Raw genomic sequence first — 25244 nt, 5'->3', positions numbered from 1 at the left:
TGTGATATGAGGAGCAGTTGAGGACTCCGGGTGTGTACTTATGGAGTTTAGAAGGATATGAGGGGATCTTGATGAAATTTACATAATACTGAGGGACCTGGATTGAGTGGACAAGGTGAATATGTTTCCATTATTAGGAGAGACTAGGATCAGAAAGCACAGCCTCAGAATGAAGGGACGATCCCTTTAGAACTAAGATAATGAGGAATTTCAGAGAGTGATGAATCTGTGGAATTTATTGCCTCAGAAGACTGAAGAGGCCAAGTCATTGAGTCTATTTAAGACAGAGAGGTTTTTAATTCATAAGGGGATCAAGGGTTATAGGGCAAAGGCATGGGAATTGGGTGGAGAAACATATCAGCCATGATCGAATGTCAGGGCAGAATTGATGGGCCAAATGGCCTAATCTTTATCATATATCTTATGGTCTGTCACCTTGACAGGACTATCTCATAGGTTGATTAATTGTCTTATGTGACAGAGACTGCCAGGCAGGTTTGTCTGGTTTGCCAACCACTTGTTTCGTTTTAGCCGATGACAACTAGGAAATTGAGGTCAGTAAGATGAAATTAAGTTATGCCGGCTAATATTCTGAATGTACTGTGTTGTTGAACTGCTGGATGCGTGAAATTATTGATGAAATGAAGCCGTAGTAAGTATTTAGCAAACTACCAAGTTTAATAATAAGTAATTGAGACATTGGGATCACGAGATGAATTAGTCTGCTCTCAGCTTCTTGACTATTGTATTATTTTCTTTTACTCTGCACCAGTTTTTCTTTTATGACAATTTGCTCCAGACCTTTACTTTGGAATCAACCCAAGTAAGTTTGCATTTTTTAAAGTATGAGTCAGTTTCCAAGATAAATCCAACCATTGTGAAGTAAATCAGTATTTTACTGGTTTATGATCTTTAGTTCTGCGGAGTAGTTTCAGATCAATTCTCTGTAACATTGCTGTGTTTTCGCACATCTCATAAATATGGATATGTGATTAGCAGAATAAGGGTGGATAAAGAGTTGAGCTGGAAAAAGCACAGCAGATCAAGCAGCATCAGAGGAGAAGGGGGAGTTGAGAACCTTTCATCAGGTCCTACTGAAAGATTCTGATCAAAAACATCAACTCCCCTTTTCCCTTAGATTAGCTTCCCTACAGTATGGAAACAAGTCCACACCGACCCTCCGAAGAATAACCCACCCAGGACCATTCCCTTACCCTATATTTACCCCGACTAATGCATGTAACATTATGGGCAATTTAGCATGGCCAATTCACTTAACCTGCACATCTTTGGATTGTGGGAGGAAACTGGAGCACCTGGACGAAATCCACGCAGACACTGGGAGAATGTGCAAACTCCTCACAGGTAGTTGCCCAAGGTGGGTCTTGAACTCTAGCAGTGCTAGCCTTAGAGCCACCGTGCACCCCCCCCCCCCCCCCCAACCTGATGCTACTTTTTCCAGCCCAACTCTTTATCCATTCTAATTGTCACGCATCTGCAGTCCTCACTATCTCCCAGCAGCAGAATTTGGCAATTTGACCCCTTGAGTTTGATCCAGCATTCAATAAGATCTTGGCTGAACTGTTTGTATTTCAAATTCCATAATCTCATCTATTGTATTCCTGATAACCTTTGATTGCCTTGCCTAGACCTTTGCCAGTTTTTGGTTGCTCAGTCAACCTGATTAAATCAGTCTGCAACCTGCATACAACCTCTTCACAACCATAATTTCCTACCTATCTTTGTCTGCTAATTTAGCTACCATACCTTTGTTCCCCTCATGTAAGTGTCTGACATAAATTGTTTAATGTTGAGGCCTCACATAGACCCTGTGGGCCTAAGTGTTAACCTGTCAATAAGAAAAATGCTAATCTATCATGCTCTCTTTTCTGCCAGTGAGCTGATTTTAAAAATTCTTATTACCTCCTGTACCATGTGCTTTTACTTTGTGGAATACCATTTTATGTGACTCTTTGTCAAATACTTCCTGGAGGTCTCGATGCAGTGTGTCATTAAGCTTCCCTCTTCATCCACAGCAATACTACTCCTTAAAAGAATGCCAGTAACCATGTTGATTCTTTCAGAATATCTTGAATTTCTCCAAGTCCCCATCTATAAACTCCTCAATGATCAATTCTAATTTTCCCCATGACAGACATCAAGCCAACTGTTGTTTGTTTCCTACTTTCTACCTGCCTCTTTCCTTGAAGAGAGAAGTTATGTTTGTTTTTTTTAAGTCTGATGGAACCTTTCCAGAATCTAGCAAAGTTTGGAAAAAGAATGCAGATCCATCTACTACCTCATTTAAGATCCTAAGATGAAGTTCATCCTTCTAGGTTTCATCAGTTTGTTGACGATTGCTTCCCTGGTGATGGTCATTCACAATTTCCTTCTTATGTACTATAACTTCCAATTCTCACTCACCAGAAAATCAACATTTGCTCACTTTTTATTCACCTCTGGAAACTTTTACTATCCATTTTTACGTTTCTAGCTAGCTTCCTCTCATGCTGTAGTTTCTTCTGATTATCCTTTTTGTCATTCTGTGCATTATTTATGTTTTGACCAATCATCTGACCCGACACTCATCTTTGCTTTCCTTTACTTTCATTAACCACTGATGTGTGGTCTCCCTTTGCAATTTTTCATTATAGTAGGAATATACTGAAATATCTCCTTGAATATCTGCCATTGCTTATATATTGATTTATCTCATACCCTAGTATGCCAGTTCACTTCAGCTAGCTCAGCTTTCATGTCCACATAATTGTCCTTATTTAGGTTTTGAATAATAATCTTAGACCTACTCTTCTCCTTTTCAAACCTGATGTAAAATTCAATCACATTGTGATTGCTGCTACCTAAAGATGCCTTTACTCAGGTCATTTGTTAATCCTGTTTTATTACAATTGCCAAGTTTAATATAACCTATTCTCTATTGGTTTCAAAAAGTGCTGCTGTAAGAAGTTATCTCAAGAGTATTCTGTGAACACGTCATGCATACTAATATTGTCAATCTGATTTTCCAAATTTATTTGTTAATTAAAATCACTGCCTTTTTTTAAAAATCATAAACATCCAATGTTGTTTCTTGTATCCTTTAACCAACATTATGGTTACTATTAAGAACTTGTTAAGACCACTAATGGCATCTTTCCTCTTCATCTACCCCCCTACTGATTCTACTTCATCATATCTTGAACCAAGATCATCTCGAGCTATCACACCAATATCATCTTTTATTGAAAGCAGTATCCCTGCTCATTTACCTGGCTTTATATTCTTCTTGAATGTCATATACCTTTTAACATTCAGTACCTAATCCTTGTCATCTTGTAGCCATGTCTTTGTAATGGCTAACAAATCACATTTATTTACATCAATTCATTTACTTTATAATGAATGCTATGTGCGTTCAGATAGACTTAGACTCATAGAGGTGTACAGCACAGAAACAGAGCCTTCGGTCCAACTTGTCCATGCTGACCAGATATCCTAAATTAATCTAAGCCCATTTGTCAGCACTTGGCCCATATCCCTTGAAACCCTTCATATACCCATCCAGATGCATTTTAAGTGTTGTAATTGTACCAGCCTCCACCGCTTCCTCTGGTAGCACATTCCATACATACTTGGTTAGAGACAAAAAAAAACTGGAGATGCTAGAATTCAAAATAGATAGGCAGGAGGCTGGAAGAACACAGCAAGCCAGGCAGCATCAGGAGGTGGAAAAATCGATGTTTTGGGTGTAACAAGTCCTGAAGAAGAGTTACACCTGAAACATTGCCTTGTCCACCTCCTGATGCTGCCTGGCTTGCTGTGTTCTTCCAGCCTCCTCTATTTCATACATGCACCACCCTCTGCGTGAAAATATTGCCCCTTAGGTCGCTTTTATGTCTTCCCCTCTCACCCTACACCTATGCCTTCTAGTTCTGGACTCCCCCAGGGAAAAGACTTTGTCTATTTATCATAAACATGCCCCTCAAAAACAAACCTCTGATAGTTCACCCATCAGCATCCAACGCTCCCGGGAAAACAGCTCCAGCCTGTTCAGCCTCTCCCTATAGCTCAAATCCTCCAACCCTGGCAACATCCTTCTAAGTCTTTTCTGAGCCCTTTAAAGTTTCACAACATCCTTTTAATAGGAAGGAGATTAGAATTGCTTGCAATATTCCAACAGTGGCCTAACCAATGTCCTGTACAGCTGCAACATGACCTCCCAACTCTTATACTCAGTGCTCTGACCAATAAAGGAAAGCATAACAAACGCCGCCTTCATGATCCTATCTACCTGTGACTCTACTTTCAAGGAGCTATGAACCTGCACTCCAAGGTCTCTTTGTTCAGCAAAACTCCCTCGGACCTTACCATTAAGTGTATAAGTCCTGCTCTGATTTGCTTTTCCAAAATGCAGCACCTTGCTTTTTTTTTTGATACGTTTGTAATATCTAGTCTTGACTGCTGGAGTATTGTAAGGTCTTTGCTCGGTCTTTTTCTGCAATTCTCTCATCTTCGTTTCTCGTACTATATTTTGCTGTGCTCTTACCTCTTGAGTTGCTACATCCATCCAAGCTTGAACTTTCAATCCCCTTACTTAGTTTAAAACCTTTTCTACTTCTCCAGTTACACAGCAAACTTAGAACACCAATCGCAGAGCAGTTCAGGTGCACACCATCCCAACGATACAGATCCCACTTGTCCCAGTACTAGTACCAGTGTCCCATGAACTGGAATCCACTTCCCCCACATAATCTTTAGAGCTATGCATTCATTTTCCTCAGTATATTTGCCCTATTTCAGTTTCATATGCCAGTTTTTCCTGATTTTTTTCAAATGCAATTATCCCACTAATCTGATTCCGTGTATTGGTATCAGCAGGTTAGAGGGCAAATTATATTTAAGCAAATAGGCCTTTTACCTAAAAGTCTTAGCCTGCCCCTTCAGTCTGCTTGCAGGACTTTTGTTATGAAGTGACAAATATGCTAGCACTAGGTACCTCCTTTAATGCTTTAGAAAACAAATGCATTATCTGTGCCTAATCCAATTTGGAAGGGAACAGGTTGTTTCTGTAACTTGCTACTCTTCTCTGGTATGCTGCTCCTCCAGCCACACTCACTGCTGAGTTTGCAGATCCCCCTCAGGAGTCATTGCATAGCATGTGACAGCAGTTCTGTACTCCTAGTAAGTTGCCTTTTCTTTATATCTTATTTCACCCTTAAGAGAGATGTGGATCAAAAGAATCCTAACTCAAAAAGTTGAACTTTGTCATTTCAGATGCTTGTAGATCTGTTATGTATTTCCAAAATTTCCTATTTTAAATTTCTTACTTATTGGAGTACATATAAAATTGCCAGTGCCCACAGTGTACCTCATGGCATTGTTGAGAGCTGTTATGTGTAAATTGGTACAAATAGCTGTGTGGATGGGCTATTGTCAGTGTTGTGCCAGATTTGACAGTAACCTCGGCCAAATACTAAGCATCACACAGTTTCATTCTGGAATTTTCTTCTGATGCTGGCGATAATTCCACTGCAGAATTTCTGAGGGTAATGCTAATGAAAACCAGATGCAGTTTAACTATTGTCCTGCTGAATAACCAGCAATTCTGTATGGTTCAGGTACAGAGTATTGCAATAGTGTGGTATGATCCAAAGGTCCGACTGAATGAGTAAATATCATGTGGACTAAACAGTCTTTTCAACCATAAGGTCACATTGTCAAATTATTGACCTAACAGTTTATTGCGTATTGGAAGATCACCTTGTTGAGATTTCCTGGTGTTGGATTAGTTTCTTAATGGAATGATTGAGCAACCCAGTGCTGCCTCTGTCAGGGAGGAAAAGTTGTTAAAGCATTAGCCGATTAAAAACTGGTGTAATTTTTGGCTGGTGGCGGAGAGTTTCATTGATCATAAATGGTGGGTACACTCTGGTGACTATTATGAGATGGGGGTGTAAAATAATGCATATGTCCTCAAGTGGAATAAAATATCCTGTTGCAGTATCAGTAGAAGAATATACAGTTCTTTCAATACCCTTCAATTATCCCATGATCATCATGGCAAACTAGATTGTCTAGTTGTTGCTGTTTGTGAGATCATGCAACATGCCTAATAACTGCTGCATTTTCCTGGGTCATTGTCATACTTCAGCTTGAGGATGACAGCCACAGAGTTCTGAGTTTCAGACACAGGTCTTCTTGATCCTTGGATTGTTCTTATCTCTTCAGCCTCTGCTCTGCCTTAACATTAAGGTGTTTTGACTCAAAGTCAAGGTGCAATATGGTTAATAAATTGTCACATTTTTGAATATTTGTTAGCAAACTCCTTACAGTCATTTACGCCAGTGCTGTTGCGCGTTGAAGAGAGTTTCAGAATGTTCTTGTTATGTTTTCGTTATCCTCCCAAGAAACACAGGTCATTTGAGAGTTTGAGAAAACAGGGATCTGGTAGGAGAGATGCTTTTCAGTAATCAGGGTACAATGTCTATTCTGTCATAGTTAATTTTTCAAGAGCTTAAACTGAATACTTACAGAACTGGCTTCATGAGGAATACCCCCAGCAATTTCCTGACATTACAACAGTGTCTACACTTCAGAAGCATTTAATTGACTGTGAAGTGCTTTGGGATGTACCTAGGTTTTGATGGACATTATGTGAATTCAACGTTTGTTCCACAGTAAATAATATTACATTGACACTGTAGCCAAGCAAAGGGACTAAAGGAAGCTGATTCTTTAGCTTTGTTTGGGGATATGAACAAAAAAGTCCTTGGATCAAAGTCAGTGTCATGTTAATGCAGTAAATGTTGCTGGGAATTGTGATGGAAATAGACACTGCTTCAGAAACCTAATTCCATGCCTTTATTCTTCTACATAATAAAGAAACTGTAGGAAACCTTAAGTGTTCAGGAAATCACTGTTTACGTTGAAAGTGAATTCTAAAGCAACAAAAAATATTGTAGTTCTTGACTATGTTTTCAAACTGAAAAAACTAGATAAATTTCCGGAATGGAAAGAGAGTGACCTTCACTTGCTGGACAATCCACTTAGCATTCTGCCAGCTTGTAGATATTTCTGAGCTGCACAAACAGCTGTTGCAGAACAGCTAGAAATGGATGTTAGAAATCAGAAACAAAAATGGCAATTGCTGAAAAAACGCAGCAGATTTGGCAGCACCTGTGGAAAGAAAGCAGAATTAACATTTTAGGTTCGGTGAATTTTATTCAGAGCATCAGAAAATGACTGTAGTCTTGACAGCAATATTCATATCACCATTTTGATAGCGCTGCCTCCATACCCAGGATCAACCATCTGAAGCTTCTCTGGACTGCCTCCAATTCAGTTTATCTTCCATTAGACAAGGGAACCAACACTGTTTACACTGTCCTAGCTCTGATCTGATAAGTGTCTTGTATAGTTTTTAGCAAGTCCTCCCTATTTTCATGCTCCGTTTCCTTTGAAATAAAGGCTAAGGCTCCACTTGCTTCCCCTATTACCTGCTGAACTTGTATGCGACCTTTTTGTGATTTATGCACAAGAAGCCCCATTTACCTCTGTGCTGCAGCTGTTTGCCATCTTACTCTATGTAAATACTGTTCTTCCTGCACTCTTCCTGCCAAAGTGCATATCCTCACATTTTCCCACATTATGTTCCATCTGCCAAGTATTTGCCTACTCACTTATTTGCCTGTCTCTGTCCTTCAGTAGACTCTTCATACTGTCCTCACCACTAAGATTCTCACCTATTTTTATGTAACCAACGTCTTGACAGTAATACATCCCTTATCTGGGACAATAATATATATTGGAAATAATTGTGTCTAATTTACTACTCCCAGCACCAAGAGTTCTAATCTTATTAAGTAACCTTATCAAACTCCTTTCCTTTTGGAAATTTAACTATATTGCGTAGGCTGGTTTCCCTTTATCTTGTTTGTTACCTCGGAGAATTTAATATATTTGTCAGGCGTGATTTTCCTTTCGTGAAGCAATGCTAACTCTGCTTAGTAACATTATGCAGTTCTAAATGCTCTGCTATTACATTTTATATAATAGACTCTTGTCACCTGTCTTTGAGAAAATATTGTGCTAACTGACCAACAGTTACCTGTTTTGTGCCTCTGTCCTATACTGAGGGATCAGTTTGATTATTAGCATTTCGAGCATTTTCTGTTTGATTTCAAGTACTGGAAAGTGGGACTGGTGTAGAGTTAGAGTACGTTTGGTCAATGCAGACTTGATGGGCCAAAGGACCTCTTTTATACTGTATAATTGACTTTCTTTATTAAACAATGTTACGACAATGCATTTTTTCTCTATAATTTTATAATCCAACGAATTGATTTCAGTCTAAGATTCTTTAATGGAGTAGTTTTGCTTTAATGCATTTTGGCATAATATATTTTGGAAACAATAGAATTTGGTTTTACTAATCTGAACCAGAATGAGGGCCTTACAGAAAGGATCAGTAATTACCTGTTACTTTTCTTTCTTGGATAACTGAATGCAGAAAGTTTTTAATGCATCTTAGGCCCTATTATTTGTTTATCATCATCTTGAGTAGTTTTGTAAATCAAACACCTAAGTTTGTAATACCTACATAATTGTGTGGAAGGGAGTACAGTAGAATATCTCAAGGAGAAAGATGGTGCTCAGATCAGAAGACAAATAGCAAATGTTAATATACAGCAAGATTACAATATTTGACATGTCATCAAAGAAAATTATTTGATATCCTTTGTGAGAAAGGGTAGCACGGTGGCTCAGTGGTTAGCATTATTGCCTCACAGTGGCAGGGACCTGGGTTTGATTCCACCTTTGGGCGACCGTCTGCGTGGAGTTTGCATGTTTTCCACATGTCTGCATGGGTTTTCTTGCGCTCCGGTTACCTCCCCACAGTCCAACATTATGCAGGTTAGGCGGATTCGTCAAGTTCACCAACACATTCCACCCTGACCTTAAATTTACCTGGACCATCTCTGACTCCTCCCTCCCTTCCTAGACCCCTCTATCTCCATTAATGGCGACCGACTTGACACTGACATTTTTTACAAACCCACCAGCTCCCACAGCTACCTGGATTACACCTCTTCCAACCCTACCTCTTGCAAAAATGCCATCCTGTATTCCCAATTCCTTCACCTCCGCCGTATCTGCTCCCAGGAGGACCAGTTCCACTACAGAACACACCAGATGGCCGCCTCCTTTAGAGACCACAATTTCCCTTCCCACGTGGTTAAAGATGCCCTCCAACACATCTCGTCCACATCCCGCACCTCCGCCCTCAGACCCCATCCCTCCAACCGTAACAAGGACAGAACGCCCCTGGTGCTCACCTTCCACCCTACCAACCTTCGCATAAACCAAATCATCCGCCAACATTTCCGCCATCTCCAAAAAGACCCCACCACCAGGGATATATTTCCCTTTCCGCCTTCTGCAAAGACCGTTCCCTCGGTGACTACCTGGTCAGGTCCACGCCCCCTACAACCCCCCTCCCATCCTGGCACCTTCTCTCCCATCCTGGCACCTTCTCTACAAATCTGCGCCCACACCACCTCCCTCACCTCCATCCAAGGCCCTAAAGGAGCCTTCCCCATCCATCAACGTTTTACTTGCACATCCACTGATATCATTTATTGTATCCGTTGCCCCCGATGCAGTCTCTGCTACATTGGGGAGACTGGGCGTCTCCTAGCAGAGCGCTTTAGGGAACATCTCCGGGACACCCGCACCAATCAACCACACCGCCCTATGGCCCAACATTTCAACTCCCCCTCCCACTCTGCTGAGGACATGGAGGTCCTGGGCCTCCTTCACCGCCACTCCCTCACCGCCACACGCCTGGAGGAAGAACGACTCATCTTCCGCCTCGGAACACTTCAACCCCAGGGCGTCAATGTGGATTTCAACAGTTTCCTCATTTTCCCCTTCCCCCCCCCCCCCCCCCCCAACCTCACCGCAGTTCCAAACTTCCAGCTCAGCACTGTCCCATGACTTGTCCTACCTGCCGATCTTCTTTTCCACCTATCCACTCCACTCTACCCTCCTCCCTGAGCTATCACCTTCATCCCTTCCCCCACTCACCTATGTACACTATGCTACTTTCTCCACACCCCTACCCTCCTCTAGCTTATCTCTCCACCCTTCAGGCTCTCTGCCTTTATTCCTGATGAAGGGCTTTTGCCCGAAACGTTGATTTTACTGCTCCTCGGATGCTGCCTGAACTGCTATGCTCTTCCAGCACTAATCCAGAATCTGGTTTCCAACATCTGCAGTCATTGTTTTTACCTAGGTTAGGTGGATTGGTCATGCTAAATTGTCCATAGTGACAAGGGATGTGCAGGCTAGATGGGTTAGCCATGCAGGGTTACGGGGATAGGGTTAAAATCAACGGGGATAGGGTGGTGGGCTGGATCTGGGTGGGATGCCCTTCAGATGGTTGGTTTTGCCTTGATGGGGCAGAATGGCCTCTTTCCACACTAAAGAGATTCTGTGATTGAAGTATAACACAGAAGATATATGAATCTGCCTGTAAATCTACAGCCCCTTTAGGTATTAATATTGTAAAACAGGCAACATTATTTGAAAAGGAGCAACAAAAAGGGAAAAGAGTAACTTGCATTTACAGAGGCCTTCTCTATATGAAATGGCTCAAGGTCCTTCACTGGGGCAATTAATGAAATAAAATTTGGCATGTCTCTTGAGATTTTAGGGCAGATATTCCAGAGATTGTTCAAAGACAGTAGGTAGTAGCAAGTTTTGAGAAGATATTTAGTTTAGGTTGAGATTTTGGGTGCAAGTTTGCTCGCTGAGCTGGAAGGTTCATTTCCTGATGTTTCGTTGCAGGGCTTTGCCTGAGGCCCATTGAAGATGTTACCATGTAGGGTAACGAAACATCTGGAAATGAACCTTCCAGCTCAGCGAACAGTAGGTAGTTTTAAATGGTCTGTAGAAGGAGGGATTAGAAATCGATTGCAAAGAGATTTAGTAAAGTAATTCCATAGCTTGAGGCCTTGGCAGTCATTGAATCCAGTGATCACCTACCTCCCAACTAGATTGCCTGAATAGTGACCAGTGATTCAATTGCTTATACATTGTTGTTGGACGTTTAAATAAATCGTACCAAAGTGGTTTATGTAGACCGTGGACTGAATGTTATATATTGGCTGTGTCGATTTCGTTGAATTGCACAGAAGCTTTATCTCTGTGAGATTTCTTGTCATATCATCCTGAACGCGCTTCCTTTATCATCCTGAACACACTTAATCATCCATAGTGCCCCTGGGGTACCTCTTTCATCCAATGCTATATGGCCAGGGTTAGAGGATTTGAGCTATAGGAAAAGGCTGAATAGGCTCGGGCTGTTTTCCTTGAAGCGTCAGAGGCTGAGGGGTGACCTTGGAGCGATTTATAAAATCATGGATAGGATAAATAGACAAGGTCTTTTCCCTGGGGTGGGGGAGTCCAGAACAAGGGGGCATAGGTTTAGGGTGAGAGGGGAAAATTGAAAAGGGACCTATGGAGCACGTTTTTCATACAAATAGTGACACGTGTATGGAATGAGCTGCCAGACAAGGTGGTGGGGGCTAGTGGAATTACAATATTTAAAAGGCATCTGAATGGCTACATAAATAGGAAGCTTTTAAAGGTATATGCGCCACGTTCTGGTAGATGCAACTAAATTAATTTAGGATATCTGGTCGGTATGGACGAGTTGGACCAAAGAGTCAGTTTCTGTGCTGTACATCTCTATGACTCTTAACTTGACACTGCCAGGATAATCTAAAATAGCCCAGTATCCCTGAAACTCAGGCCATCTTTAAATGGCCATTATGCATCCAGACAAGTGCTATCAGTCTGCCCTGCCCTGCACGGTTTGTGATATTTGGTCTGGATCTGGTAAATGAGGAGAAATGGCACCGCTGTTTGGGGAATGTGCAGCAATGCAAGGAATGACCTCGGTTTGTCTAGGATATGTGCCACCATTATTTCTCTATTCTCTCAGAACCAGTGTATCTCTGCTTCTGCACTTTTCTCCCACCAATGTTCAGTGCTCTACCCCCTCACTATTGCAAACAACATCTTCCCTCACTCATTCTTACCTACCCCAACCTCCCTCTATCCTAACCCACCCTCCTTCCCTGATAACTCTCCATGGCCTCTGCGCTGCCTACTCTCTCTCGAAGGCACCACACTACTTTTCTCCCATAAGCACTAGCAATAATAGCTGTGCCACCCACTTTTACCTTCCTCAACCTCTCCATTTCTCTCATTCCTGGAGATGGGACCATAGGGAACTTCCGCTCTTCACTCCTTATGATGAGGGTATTTTGATCCCAACTGCCCAGGGTGGCTAAATGACCATGACCAAACCTCTGTACTGATATTAGAGGCTTCTCTTGACTTAATGTACTGGGGCCACATTGTGTGAGTATTACATTGATGAGGACTCCTGACAGCCATAACAAGCAATCCTGGCTTTGTGACTGCACTGATTGAAAGGCAAGACGTAATCATTTGAGCCTGCTATCTCTGACTTTGCGGGGTGCGGGGAACAAAGCACAAAAAGGCATGGGAAGACAGAGATACAGTGAGCATTCAGATAGCCTTACGATAGGTGAACATGAAGAGAACCAGGGAACAGCCCTGAAATACAGCCTGGTCCAATCTATGAAATGGGTGCTTGTCCCTGAACACAGTGTCTTTGCAGCAGTATATCAATACTAGTTGCCAGTGTGCCCTGAAATACAACTTTAAAGTACAGATTGACAGGTGATATGAGTATCCTGAGGGGCAGGTGGATGAGGCGTAGGGGTAGTGGTGAGTACATCAGGCACTCTGGCTTGGCTTGTGTCCTGAGATGATGTTGCTGCTATTGTACATTCTCTTCTTTCATCCAAGTCATTGTGGCACTCCACAAATTCCAGGCTGCCATCCGGAAAATGACCCATTAATCCCAACTTGCTGCTTCATTTGGTTAGTTGACCATTCTTTTATCCATGCTAATATACTACCTCAACACCATAAGCCCTTATGTTATTAGATCGCCTTATATGCGGTACTTTATCAAACACCTTACCTTTTGGAAATCCATAGGTACAGGCAGCAAGCTGAAGTTGTTAGGTACCTGCTCTGATTGGCATGGCAGGATTATTGACATGTAGTTTCTTCGTGGAGACTGACAAAATTGGAACCTGCATATTACTGAGAGAAAATTTGCAGTTAATGAGGCTAACAACAAGCAATGTTCCCCCTTAATAGATGCTTCTTCATGAGAATCTCATCATGTCATCTGGAACTCTATTTGGAAATGCAATAGTTTGCTCCCAAAGTAGGGAAAGATCTCGCCTGACTTCTCATGCAGTTCTCGCATACTACTTGTCACAGACCATGTCCTTCAGGTCACAAAAAGATTCTGCCTAATGATTCCATGATATAAATTTGCGGCAATGAGCCACAAACAGTGGGCCAACCACCTGCTGATATTGCCAAATGCAATGCCAATGCAAAGCCATTGATTCTCTCATGGCAGAGAATTGTGTGACATTATAGTACAGTACAATAATCAGTGAATGAGCTACACAGTGTAACATTTTACATCCTTCATGATTGGAGTTATGTTGTGTAATTTAATAAGCATTTGCTGAGCTTGACAAATGAGGATCAATGGAATTTAGTGTGAAAGTTTGAAACAGTAAGGTTAAGTCAGCTCATTGATGATACAGGGAGTTGGGGGAAATGCATAGTAATGGAGGATCGGAGGGCTGAAGAGCTGTGCTACAGCACAAATTGTAATCAGCTAGTAGAGGTGAAGTGGGAGTGAGATTGTGAGGGATGAGGAACAGGGTACCTGCAAGAGTGGAATAGTGAAGGTTTGAGTGAATAGAAACAGTTATGATTTGTCTGATTTATAATTATCCATTATTGTAAGTGGTGCAAGGAACTGTAATATGTATCCAAGAGGCAGAATTGAGAGACTTGGATATCAAGTCTGACTACTGCTCATGTACCTGTAACAGAGCTTCAGAAGGTTAAAATATTTAAATTAATTGCTTTGTTCTGCAGAAAGTCAACAGTGGTCAGGATATTCAGACCTGGCAAATCATTATGTAGCCGAAATTGAGTTATTTGAACTTTTGTCAAGTAAGTTGTCAGAGTTGCAGCTTACATGTTTGATCACAGGTTGTGATCTGAACACTAGAGTAAGATGAGACAAAACACAAAATATTCTTCATAAAATTAACCCTTTCAGTGTTTATTCAACACTGGAGAATGTGTGAAGCTTGGTGAAGCTACTATAAAAGGAGTTAGTGACAATTAACATTCTGTTGAAATGCTGTTCCTGAAATTGAAACCTTGTTTTCCCCATTACAGATACTGGCAGACCTATGTATTTGTAGCTTTTTTCCAAGACTGTTTTTTGCAAATCTTCTTACACTTATAGAATGGAGCAGTTTATTTTTCATCTGTTTTATTGATTCTAGGTACGAGACAAGGCACAGAGAGCATCTCGAATCCTACTTGATATAGAGGCTGGTGCTCCAGTCCTCCTGATTCCAGAAAGCTCCAAATCAAACCAGCTGATTGTGGCAAACCTTGGTAAACTGAAAGTGAAGAACCAGTTCTTGTTTGCTCGGTCACCGGGTACATTCTCACTGCGAGACAAGGTAGAAAAAATTACCATGGTTCATGTCTTTTTCCCTCAACTGGTGAGAATTCCTTTAATTTGTCCCTCTTCTGTTGCATTTTGTTATTTTCATTCATTTCATGTTACACCTGCATGTGTTTTGAAAATGAATGCTTAGAAGAAAGACTTCATCCTTCTGTTTACTAAAGAAAGCGAGAATCTGGTGTTTGAAAATTGCTTACAATACAGGAGACTGCTGAGAGTTTCCTGACCAGTTATCATTATAGGTTAACCTAATTCTGGCGAAAGTGAAGACTGCAGATACTGGAGATCAGAGTCAAGATTAGAGTGGTGCTGGAAAAGCACAGGCAGCATCCGAGGAGCAGGAAAATCGACGTTTTGGGCAGGAGCCTTCACATCTAATTCTGGCCCCTGGCCATTTTCACAATTTTAGTGCAAAAGAATGCCCTGATATTCTTTCTTTTTTTTTCCGTTCTATAAATGACTCAATTTAAAGATGACTGAAGACATGGTTGCAAATGTAGGTTTTGTAATCTTTAAAGGGTCAGAAGCTGAGGGGTGACCTTAGAGGTTTATAAAATCATCAGCAGCATGGACAAGATAAGCAGACAAGGTCTTTTCCCTGGGGTGAGAGGGAAAAGATTTAAAAGGGACATAGCGTGGTGCATGTATGGAATGAGCTGCCAGAGGAAGTGGTGGAGGCTGGTACAATTACAACATTTAAAAGGCACCTGGGTGAGTGTATGAATAAAAAGGGTTTAGAGGGATTTGAGCCAAGTGCTGGAAAATAGGACTAGGTTACTTTAGAATATGTGGTCGGCATGGACGAGTTGGACCAAAGGGCCTGTTTCAGTTCTGCACATTTCTATGACTAAGGGAGAGAGGGTCAGTTGGAGATTTTCCATGTGATGGGTTTGAAAGTAGAATCGGAAAGTCATTTGGTGAGGGAATGAGTAGTAATCTAGAATCAAAGAGTTGACGTGCAAGTCTCCAGAACTGCAGAGATTGGATAGAATAAAACCAAAATGTAATTTGCGCATGAGAGGGGTAGGGTTTAAAAGTTGAGCGCACTAATTGAGGTTCACTGTTTGTTGCACCTTTCACGATAAGCGCGAATAGGATTTATTGTGAAACAAAATTAGGTATTTCCCTGGTGGCCCAGTTAGAAAAATCAGCCTAAATTCCTTGAGGAAGTGGCAGATGGAATTTAATTCAGAAAAATGTGAGGTGCTGCATTTTGGGAAAGCAAATCTCAGCAGGACTTATACACTTAATGGTAAGGTCCAAGGGAGTGTTGCTGAACAAAGAGATCTTGGAGTGCAGGTTCATAGCTCCTTGAAAGTGGAGTCGCAGGTAGATAGGATAATGAAGAAGGTGTTTGGTATGCTTTCCTTTATTGGTCAGAGTATTGAGTACAGGAGTTGGGAGGTCATGTTGTGGCTGTACAGGACATTGGTGAGGCCACTGTTGGAATATTGCATGCAATTCTGGTCTCCTTCCTATCGGAAAGATGTTGTGAAACTTGAAAGGGTTCAGAAAAGATTTACAAGGATGTTGCCAGGGTTGGAGGATTTGAGCTACAGGGAGAGGCTGAACAGGCTGGGGCTGTTTTCCCTGGAGCGTCGGAGGCTGAGGGGTGACCTTATAGAGATTTACAAAATTGAGGGGCATGGACAAAGTCTTTTCCCTGGGGTCGGGGAGTCCAGACCTAGAGGGCTTAGGTTTAGGGTGAGAGGGGAAAGATATAAGAGACCTAAGGGGCAACTTTTTCACACAGAGGGTGGTACGTGTATGGAATGAGCGGATGTGGCGGAGGCTGGTACAATTGCAACATTTAAGAGGCATCTGGATGGGTATATGAATAGGAAGGGTTTGGAGGGATATGGGCCAGGCGCTGGCAGTTGGGACTAGATTGGGTTGGGATATCTGGTCGGCATGAACAGGTTGGACCGAAGGGTCTGTTTCCATGCTGTACATCTCTATGACTCTAAGTGTTGAAGTTCATTGATGAGGGAAAAGCTGTAGATGTCATATACATGGACATCAGTAAGGCATATGAGAAGGTTCCCATAGTAAGCTGAAGGAGAAAGTGAAGTCACATGGGGTCCAGGGTGTACTAGCTAGATGTATAGAGAACTGGCTGGGCAGCAGGAGATAGAGACTAGTAGTGGAAGGGAGTTTCTCAAAATGGAGAAATGTGACCAGTGGTGTTCTACAGGGATCCATGTTGGGACCACTGTCATTTGTAATATATATAAATGATCTAGAGGAAGATATAGGTGGTCTGATTAGCAAGTTTGCAGATTACACTAAGATTGGTGGAGTAGCAGGTTGTGAAGAAAATGCAGCAAAATATAGATAAATTGGAGAGTTGTGCAGAGAAATGGCAGATGGAGTTCAATGCAGGCAAATGCAAGATGATGCATTTCAGAAAGTCCAGTTCAAGGGCAAACTATATGATAAATGGGAATGCCCTGCGGAAAATTGATGTCGAGAGAGATCTGGGTGTTTAGACCAATTTGTACCTGGAAGGTGGCAACACCGGTTGATAGAGTGATGGAGAAGGCATACAGCATGCCTTCCTTCATCGGATGGGGTATTGACTATAAAGAGTCATGTTATGGTTGTATGGGACTTTGGTTCGGCCACATTTGGAATACTGCAGACAGTTCTGGTCGCCACATTACCAAAAGGATCTGGGTGATTCGGGGAGGGTGCAGAGGAGGTTCACCAGGACGTTGCATGGTGTGGAGGATGCTAGCTCTGAAGAGAGGTTGAGTAGATTAGGATTATTTTCATTATAAAGATGGAAGTTGAGGGGAGACCTCATTGAGGTCTACAAAATAGTGAGAGGTATAGACAGGGTGGATAGCAAGAGGTTTTTTCCCCAGAGTGGGAAAATTTTTAGGAGTCACAAGTTCAAGCTGAGTTTAAGGGAGAAATGGGTGGAAAGTTCTTTATGCAGAGACTGGTGGGTCCCTGGAATGCATTGCCAGTAGAGGTGTTAGAGGTGAGCATGATAGCATCATTTAAGATGTATCTGTCCAGATACATGAATGGGCAGAGAGCAGAGGGATACAGATCCTTAGAAAATAGACAATGGGTTTAAGTGGAGGATCTGGATCAGCGCAGGCCTGGAGGGCCGAAGGGCCTGTTCCTTCTCTGTAATTTCTTTGTTCTATAACTGAACTATCTGGACCACAGATTCTCAATTGTGATGTCAACTCTCACTGAATTTCTGCAGTAGGCATTGGCATCTGGATATGGCAAGGGAGAAAACCTGGTATTACTGATAGAAATTGCAGGCCGGTGTAAGTTGGGTAAGGTCAGTATCAGTTGTAACATGCTGCATGTTCAAAGTCCCTTCAGTATTCTATTCTCAATTTACAAATGAAATAGAATCCATTGAACAAGGTAGCCTGATGAGCCAGATGGTCGTCAAAATATTCAGTCGTTTTGGTTTTATGAAAAAAGCAGATAAGAAAAGGACAGTGTAAAAGAAAGCTTATAACTCCTGCACCTTTTATTTATAGAGACAGTTAACTTTTATATTAAAACAATGGAAGGATAATGATTTGCTTTACAGTTAAGATTGAAGCAGTATTGGCAAGTTAAATTAGATTCCTGTGTTTGACCTGGGGCTGTGACTATACTGTGCGGATAATGAATGTCTGCTGCATATTCCCATTTTAAGGTATTGTCAAGATAATGGATGAGCTGTCTATATGTAATCTGGTTTTCAGGCTGTCTTGTAACGATAATGACTGTGATCCAAAAGCTGACTTGAGACTGGTGATGATTTGTGATTCTGTATTGATTTTGTGCTGTGTTGTCAGGCTAATTGCACATTTGCTGGCATGTAAGCTATGCTATTGGGTAGTGACTGATGGGCTGTGCATGACCTGAGGTGGAGGCTGCATTGTTAGGATAATAGCTTGTATCCTGTACATGACCTAGGTTTGAAGTTGTCTGGATAATGAGCTTTTCCCGTGTGACAGGCATTCAAAAGACTGCATCATTCTGTATTCAGAGCCCTCACTGATCAGTACAAAAAGCTGCAGTCACATAGTGTAAACATATTCTAGATGAATGAGAGCCACATTAATTAAGTATTTAATGCAGTGAAAGGTAAGCTGCATTTGTAAATTCCGAACTTTAAAGGAATACCAAACAGTACATATAATTGACTGCAGAATTTTGCTTGTGTTCCTTTGTCGAGAGCTAGCTTGCTGTTTATTTAATTTCTTGCATTCACTGTGTATTTGAAACAGATGAATTATTTTTAATTGCTTTCTGCTTTGTCGATATGCGATATATAAATTTGTTTGTTTTTGCCCTTTTTTTCTTTTTCTGAGAATTTGATTTTGCACGCCAATTCATACAAGGACCCATCATTACTGGAGGTACACAGTCAAGATCACCTGTTTGTTTGGAAGTTTTTGCAGAGGTGATGTGGTAGTATAGCACCTTGCTTGTGTGTTCACACACTTTTAAAAGTGCTTCCAAAGTTTCCATATGGTAGATGATTAGATATAGTTCTCATTATGATTTCCAAACAATTACCAAGTATTTAAGAATGGCACAACTTTGAAAATGGTCATGGTTAGCTATGAATGTGTGTGTCATCAAATGAAATCTATTTACTTATCTATTATTGACCTGTGGAACATATGAAAATATATGCCTTAATGATACATTCACATTTAGGAATTGCTATATGACAGTAATGGATTCAGTGAGTTGAAGAAGAATATCCCATTTCTCAAACTTGAATTTAAATGGGTTGGTGGAGGGTACTTGCCATCTCTTTGTTTTTTTAAGAATAAAAAGTCTTTGAAAACAGTAACTCCAGTGATTTATTTTTGAGGTGGAATGGCTCTTAAGGTGCATTCACTACTATCAGTGCTTAAGATGAAAATATGCCTGAGAGAATACTGTTGCACTTGATATGTCTACGTGTAGGAAGGAAAAATGTACATTTCAACTTGTGCATCAACATGACATTCTATCCAAGTATTTGCAGACTAGTTAGTCAGGTACAATCACATGGGATCTAGGGGAGCAAGTCAACTGGATCCAAAATTGGGCGGCACAGTGACGCAGTGGTTAGCACTGCTGCCTCACAGTGCCAGAGACCTGGGTTCGATTCCAGTCCTAGGGCACTGTCTGTGTGGAGTTTGCATATTCTCTTCGTGTCTGCGTGGGTTTCCTCCGAGTGCTCCAGTTTCCTCACACAGTCTAAAGATGTGCAGATTAGTTGGATTGGCCATGATAAATTGCCCATAGTGTTAGGTGCATTAGCCAGAGGGAAATGGGTCTGGGTGAGTTACTCTTCGGAGGGTTGGTGTGGACTTATTGGGCCAAAGGGCCTGTTTCCACACTGTAGGGAATCTAATCGAAATTGGCTTGAAGATATGAGACAGCACTTGGTGGTGGAGGGTTATTTTTTGGACTGGAGGCTTGTGACCAGTGGTGTGCAGCAAGAATTAGTGCTGACTCCACTGCTTTTCATCACTAAAATAAATGATTTGGATATGAACATAGGAGGTATAGTTAGTAAGTTTGCAGATGACACCAATATTGGAGATGCAGTGGACAGTGAAGAAGGTTATCAGAGTTCAGTGGGACCTTGATCAGATATGCCAATGAATCGAGGAGTGGCACGTGGAGTTTAATTTAGATAAATGTGAGGTATTGCACTTTAGTAAGGCAAACCCTGGCAGAACTTATACACTTAATGGTTGGTCCTTAGGGAGTGATGCTTGGGGGTACAGGTGCATAGTTCCTTGAAAGTGGACTCGCAGGTCAACAGGGTGGTGAAGGTGGTGTTTGGCATGCTAACCTTCATTGGTCATAACATTGAATATAGGAGCTGGGATGTCATGTTGTGGCAGTACAGGATATTGGTGAGGCCACTTTTAGAATACTGCGTATAATTCTGGTCACCCTTCTATAGGAGGGATATTGTGAAACTTGAAAGGGTTCCGAAATGATCTACAAGAATGTTGCCTAGGTTGGAGGATTTGAGCTATAGGGAGAGGCTGAATAGGCTGGGATGACCTGATAGAGGTTTATAAAATTGAGGGGCATGGATAGGGTGAATAACCAAGGTCATTTACCTAATGTGGGAGAGTCCAAAACAAGAGGATGTTGGTTTAGGGTGAAAGGGGAAAAGATTTAAAAAGGAACTGAGGGTAACTTTTTCACACACAGGCTGCAATGTTTATGGAATGAGCTGCCGGAGGAATTTGTGGAGGTGGGTACAATTACAACATTTCAATGGCACCTGGATGGGTATATGAATAAAGGGTTTAGAGGGATATTGGCCAAATGCTGACAAACAGGACAAGGTCAGATTGGGATGTCTGGTTGACGCAGATACGTTAGACTGAAGGGTCTCTTTCTATGCTATATGATTGTATTTGGTGAAGAGTAGGTACAGGTATGTCTCTTTTATTTGTATATGAACAACGCAGGGGTGTGTGTGTGTGTGTGTGTTTGATTTGATCCTAGTTTCTGCATGTGATATGTTATTTGAGAAGGCTCTTGCATCAGTTTGGACTGAAAACATTGCCTTTATTCCATATTTTAGACACCAGCATGAAAATTGCTTTGTGTTCTTTATAGCTCTTAATCTGGTATCAGATGGCACTTGGTATCATTTATATTGCATGATCCTATTAAACTAAATTGAAATCAAGATAATTTACCATAGTGAATCATCACAGACTAGTCTGCCATATGACTTGATATGCAGAAGAACTTTTATCACAATTCCTAATAAGGCATCTCACTAAGGAAGCAATGTAGTTTAAGTAATCTCGAATGATGTGGAGGTGGTGGTGTTTGACTGGTTTGGACAAAGTTAAAAATCACAGAGCACCGGTTGGACTATAACCTGGTGTTGTGTGATTTTTAACTTCATCTCAAATGGGTGGTGAAAACCTTATTCCTGATTCTATTTGATGTTTGTGTATTCTGCTACTTATATTTATACCTCAATTAGGATTGTATGCATAAATTGGTAGTTATTTTTTTATTTTATTACAACAGGATTAAATTGAAAGATTTCAGAGGGATTGGTTACATCTTTGTAATAGGACTGTCCTGTTAATTCAGAACAGTTGGCCGAAAAATTGTGGCTCAATGATAGAACTCTTGTCTGAAGAGGGCAATATTTTACAGTTAGTGTTAACCTATTTGTTAGCATTACTATTTTTACCGTATGGGTTGAGGAGTGTTTTAATGTGAGTTCATAGAACAGCTGGTTGATAATGTTTCTCCTTGCATTTCCCCGCAAGTTGACTTTTGGAGTGTTTCCCCTACTAAAACTAAAAGTAAGTCTAGTAATTTATTTTAAAATATTATTTTGAGGGAAAAGAAGTTGCAGGTTCGCTTGTAGTATTTCTGCTTTTCTTTTCAAGTAGTCTCATAGCTGTGAGCCCAAACTGTGCTCAAGACTGAGAATGTAAATTTACTAGTTTAATTAATTTGAACTCTGCTTTTCCTGTGTCTTAATTGTGTGCTGAAATAAGGATCCAATGTCCTTATAAAATCGAACTCATTTTAGACAGAACCTAATACAGCAGTGTAATACAAACTTTTCAATAAGCCTGACTGATCAGGAATAGGATTATGGTTTAACAGCTACTGAATGGGCTTATTAATGTCGTTTCGATTCACTGTAAATTTGAAACAGTCTAGTAATTAAAAATAATTTCTCACTAATCTACAGAAGAATGCCACTGGCAACAAAATGGTATCAATACCTGTCATTACTGCAGTTCCATGAAACACATTATTAAACTACTAAAGTAGGGGGTGGCACAGTGGCTCAGTGGTTAGCACTGCTGCCTCACAGCAACAGGGACCCCGGTTCAATTCCAGCCTCGGGACAGACTGTCGGTGTGGAGTTTGCACAGGTTTCTTCTGGGTGCTTCAGTTTCCTCCCATAAGCCAAAGATGTGCAGCTGAGGTGAATTGGCCATGCGAAATTGCCCATAGTGTCAGGGATGTGTAGGTCAGGTGCATTAGTTGGGGATAGATGTAGAATAATTGCATAAAGGAATGGGTCAGTGTGGACTTGTTGGGCCAAGTGGCATGTTTCCACACTGTAGAGATTCTATGAAAATGTCAAGATCACATTGTTTCTCTTTCTCAATATAATGAAATTAATGGAGGTTGGCCTTTGTGATTGTCCAGGCCAAGTTCACCACCCTCTGTAACTATCTCCAATCTTGAATGGTACAGTTGCCATACCATAGAGTCATAGAGATGTACAGCATGGAAACAGACTCTTCGGTCCAACCTGTCCACGCCAACCAGATATCCCAACCCAATCTAGTCCCACTTGCCAGCACCTGGCCCATATCCCTCCAAACACTCCCTATTCATATACCCATCCAAATGCCTCTTAAATGTTGCAATTGTACCAGCCTCCACCACATCCTCTGGCAGCTCATTCCATACACGTACCAGCCTCTGTGTGAAAAGGTTGCCCCTTAGGTCTCTTTTTATATCTTTCCCCTCTCGCCCTAAACCTATGCCCTCTAGGTCTGGACTCCCCGACCCCAGGGAAAAGACTTTGTCATTTATCCTATCCATGCCCCTCATAATTTTTTAAACCTCTATAAGGTCACTCCTCAGCTTTCGACGCTCCAGAGAAAACAGCCCCAGCCTGTTTAGCCTCTCCCTGTTGCTCAAATCCTCCAACTCTGGCAACATCCTTGTAAATTTTTTCTGAACCCTTTCAAGTTTCACAACATCTTTCCGATAGGAAGGAGACCAGAATTGCACTCAATATTCCAACAGTGGCCTAACCAATGTACTGTACAGCCACAACATGACCTCCCAACTCCTGTACTCAATACTGTAACCAATAAAGGAAAGCATACCAAACGCCGCCTTCACTATCCTATCTACCTGCGACTCCACTTTCAAAGAGCTATGAACCTGCACTCCAAGGTTCAGCAACACTCCCTAGGACCTTACCATTAAGTGTATAAGTCCTGCTAAGATTTGCTTTCCCGAAATGCAACACCTCGCATTTATCTGAATTAAACTCCATCTGCCACTTCTCAGCCCATTGGCCCATCTGGTCCAGATCCTGTTGTAATCTGAGCTAACATTTTTCGCTGTCCACTACACCTCCAATTTTGGTGTCATCTGGAAACTTACTAGCTGTACCTCTTATGCTCACATCCATATCATTTATGTAAATGACAAAAAGTAGAGGACCCAGCACCAATCCTTGTGGCACTCCACTGGTCACAGGCCTCCAGTCTGAAAAACAACCCTCCACCACCACCCTCTGTCTTCTACCTTTGAGCCAGTTCTGTATCCAAATGGCTAGTTCTCCCTTTATTCAATGAGATCGAACCTTGCTAACCAGTCTCCCATGGGGAACCTTGTCAAACGCTTTACTGAAGTCCATATAGATCACATCTACTGCTCTGCCCTCATCAATCCTCTTTGTTACTTCATCAAAAAACTCAATCAAGTTTGTGAGACATGATTTCCCACATACAAAGCCATGTTGACTATCCCGAATCAGTCCTTGCCTTTCCAAATACATGTACATCCTGTCCCTCCAGATGCCCTCCAACAAATTGCCCACCATTGAGGTCAGGCTCACTGGTCTATAGTTCCCTGGCTTGTCTTTACCGCCCCTCTTAAACAGTGGCACCACGTTCGCCAGCCACCAGTCTTCTGGCAACTCCCCTGTGACTATTGATGATACAAATATCTCAGCAAGAGGCCCAGCAATCACTTCTCTAGTTTCCCACAGACTTCTCTGGTACACCTGATCAGTTCCTGGGGATTTATCCACCCTTTAACCATTTCAAGATATCCAGCACTTCCTCCTCTGTAATCTGGGCATTTTGCAAGATGTCACCATCTATTTCCCTACAGTTTCTATCTTCCATATCCTTTTCCACAGTAAATACTGATGCAAAATATTCAGTTAGTATCTCCCCCATTTTCTGCGGCTCCACACACAGGCCGCCTTGCTGATCTTTGAGGGGCTCTATTCTCTCCCTAGCTTCTGAAGGCTTCCCATTTTCCAGACATCCCTTTACCTGTGAACATCTGCCTCCAATCAGCTTTCGAAAGTTCTTGCCTAATATCGTCAAAATTGCCATTTCTCCAACTTAGAGCTTCAACTTTTAGATCTAGTCTATCCTTTTCCATCACAATTTTAAAATGAATAGAATTATAGTCACTGGCCCCAAAGTGCTCCCTCACACACCTCAGACACCAGCCCTGCCTTATTTCCCAAGAGTTGGTCAAGTTTTGCACCTTCTGTAGTTGGTACATCCACATACTGAATCAGAAAATTGTCTTGTACGCACTTAAGAAATTCCTCTCCATCTAAACCTTTTACACTATGGCAGTCCCAGTCAATGTTTGGAAAGTTAAAATCCCCTTCCATAACTATCCTATTATTCTTACAGATAGCAGAGATCTCCTTACATGTTTGTTTCTCAATTTCCCTCTGACTATTAGGGAGTCTATAATACCATCCCAATAAGGTGATCATCCCTTTCTTATTTCTCAGTTCCACCCAAGTAACTTCCCTGGATGTATTTCCGGG

The 25244-nt window shown here is 41.6% G+C and overlaps 1 protein-coding gene across 4 annotated transcripts in view; it reads left to right on the top strand.

Annotated features, from left to right (window-relative positions):
* vps13d (vacuolar protein sorting 13 homolog D) overlaps window positions 1–25244 on the top strand; it is a 290218-nt gene that overhangs the window by 70898 nt on the left and 194076 nt on the right. For 2 of the 4 annotated variants that reach the window (XM_072586664.1, XM_072586661.1), the window contains exon 24: window positions 14487–14669. In XM_072586664.1, coding sequence (XP_072442765.1) covers window positions 14487–14669 — 183 coding nt within the window. Of the gene's footprint in view, window positions 1–14486; window positions 14712–25244 lie in introns of all 4 variants that reach the window. The other 2 variants (XM_072586662.1, XM_072586660.1) reach the window with 1 other exon arrangement.

Source organism: Chiloscyllium punctatum, chromosome 16 (genome assembly GCF_047496795.1).
Source record: "Chiloscyllium punctatum isolate Juve2018m chromosome 16, sChiPun1.3, whole genome shotgun sequence".
NCBI lineage: Eukaryota > Metazoa > Chordata > Chondrichthyes > Orectolobiformes > Hemiscylliidae > Chiloscyllium > Chiloscyllium punctatum.
Note: the sequence above shows the minus strand (reverse complement) of the source record. Positions and strands in the feature narration are given on the sequence as shown.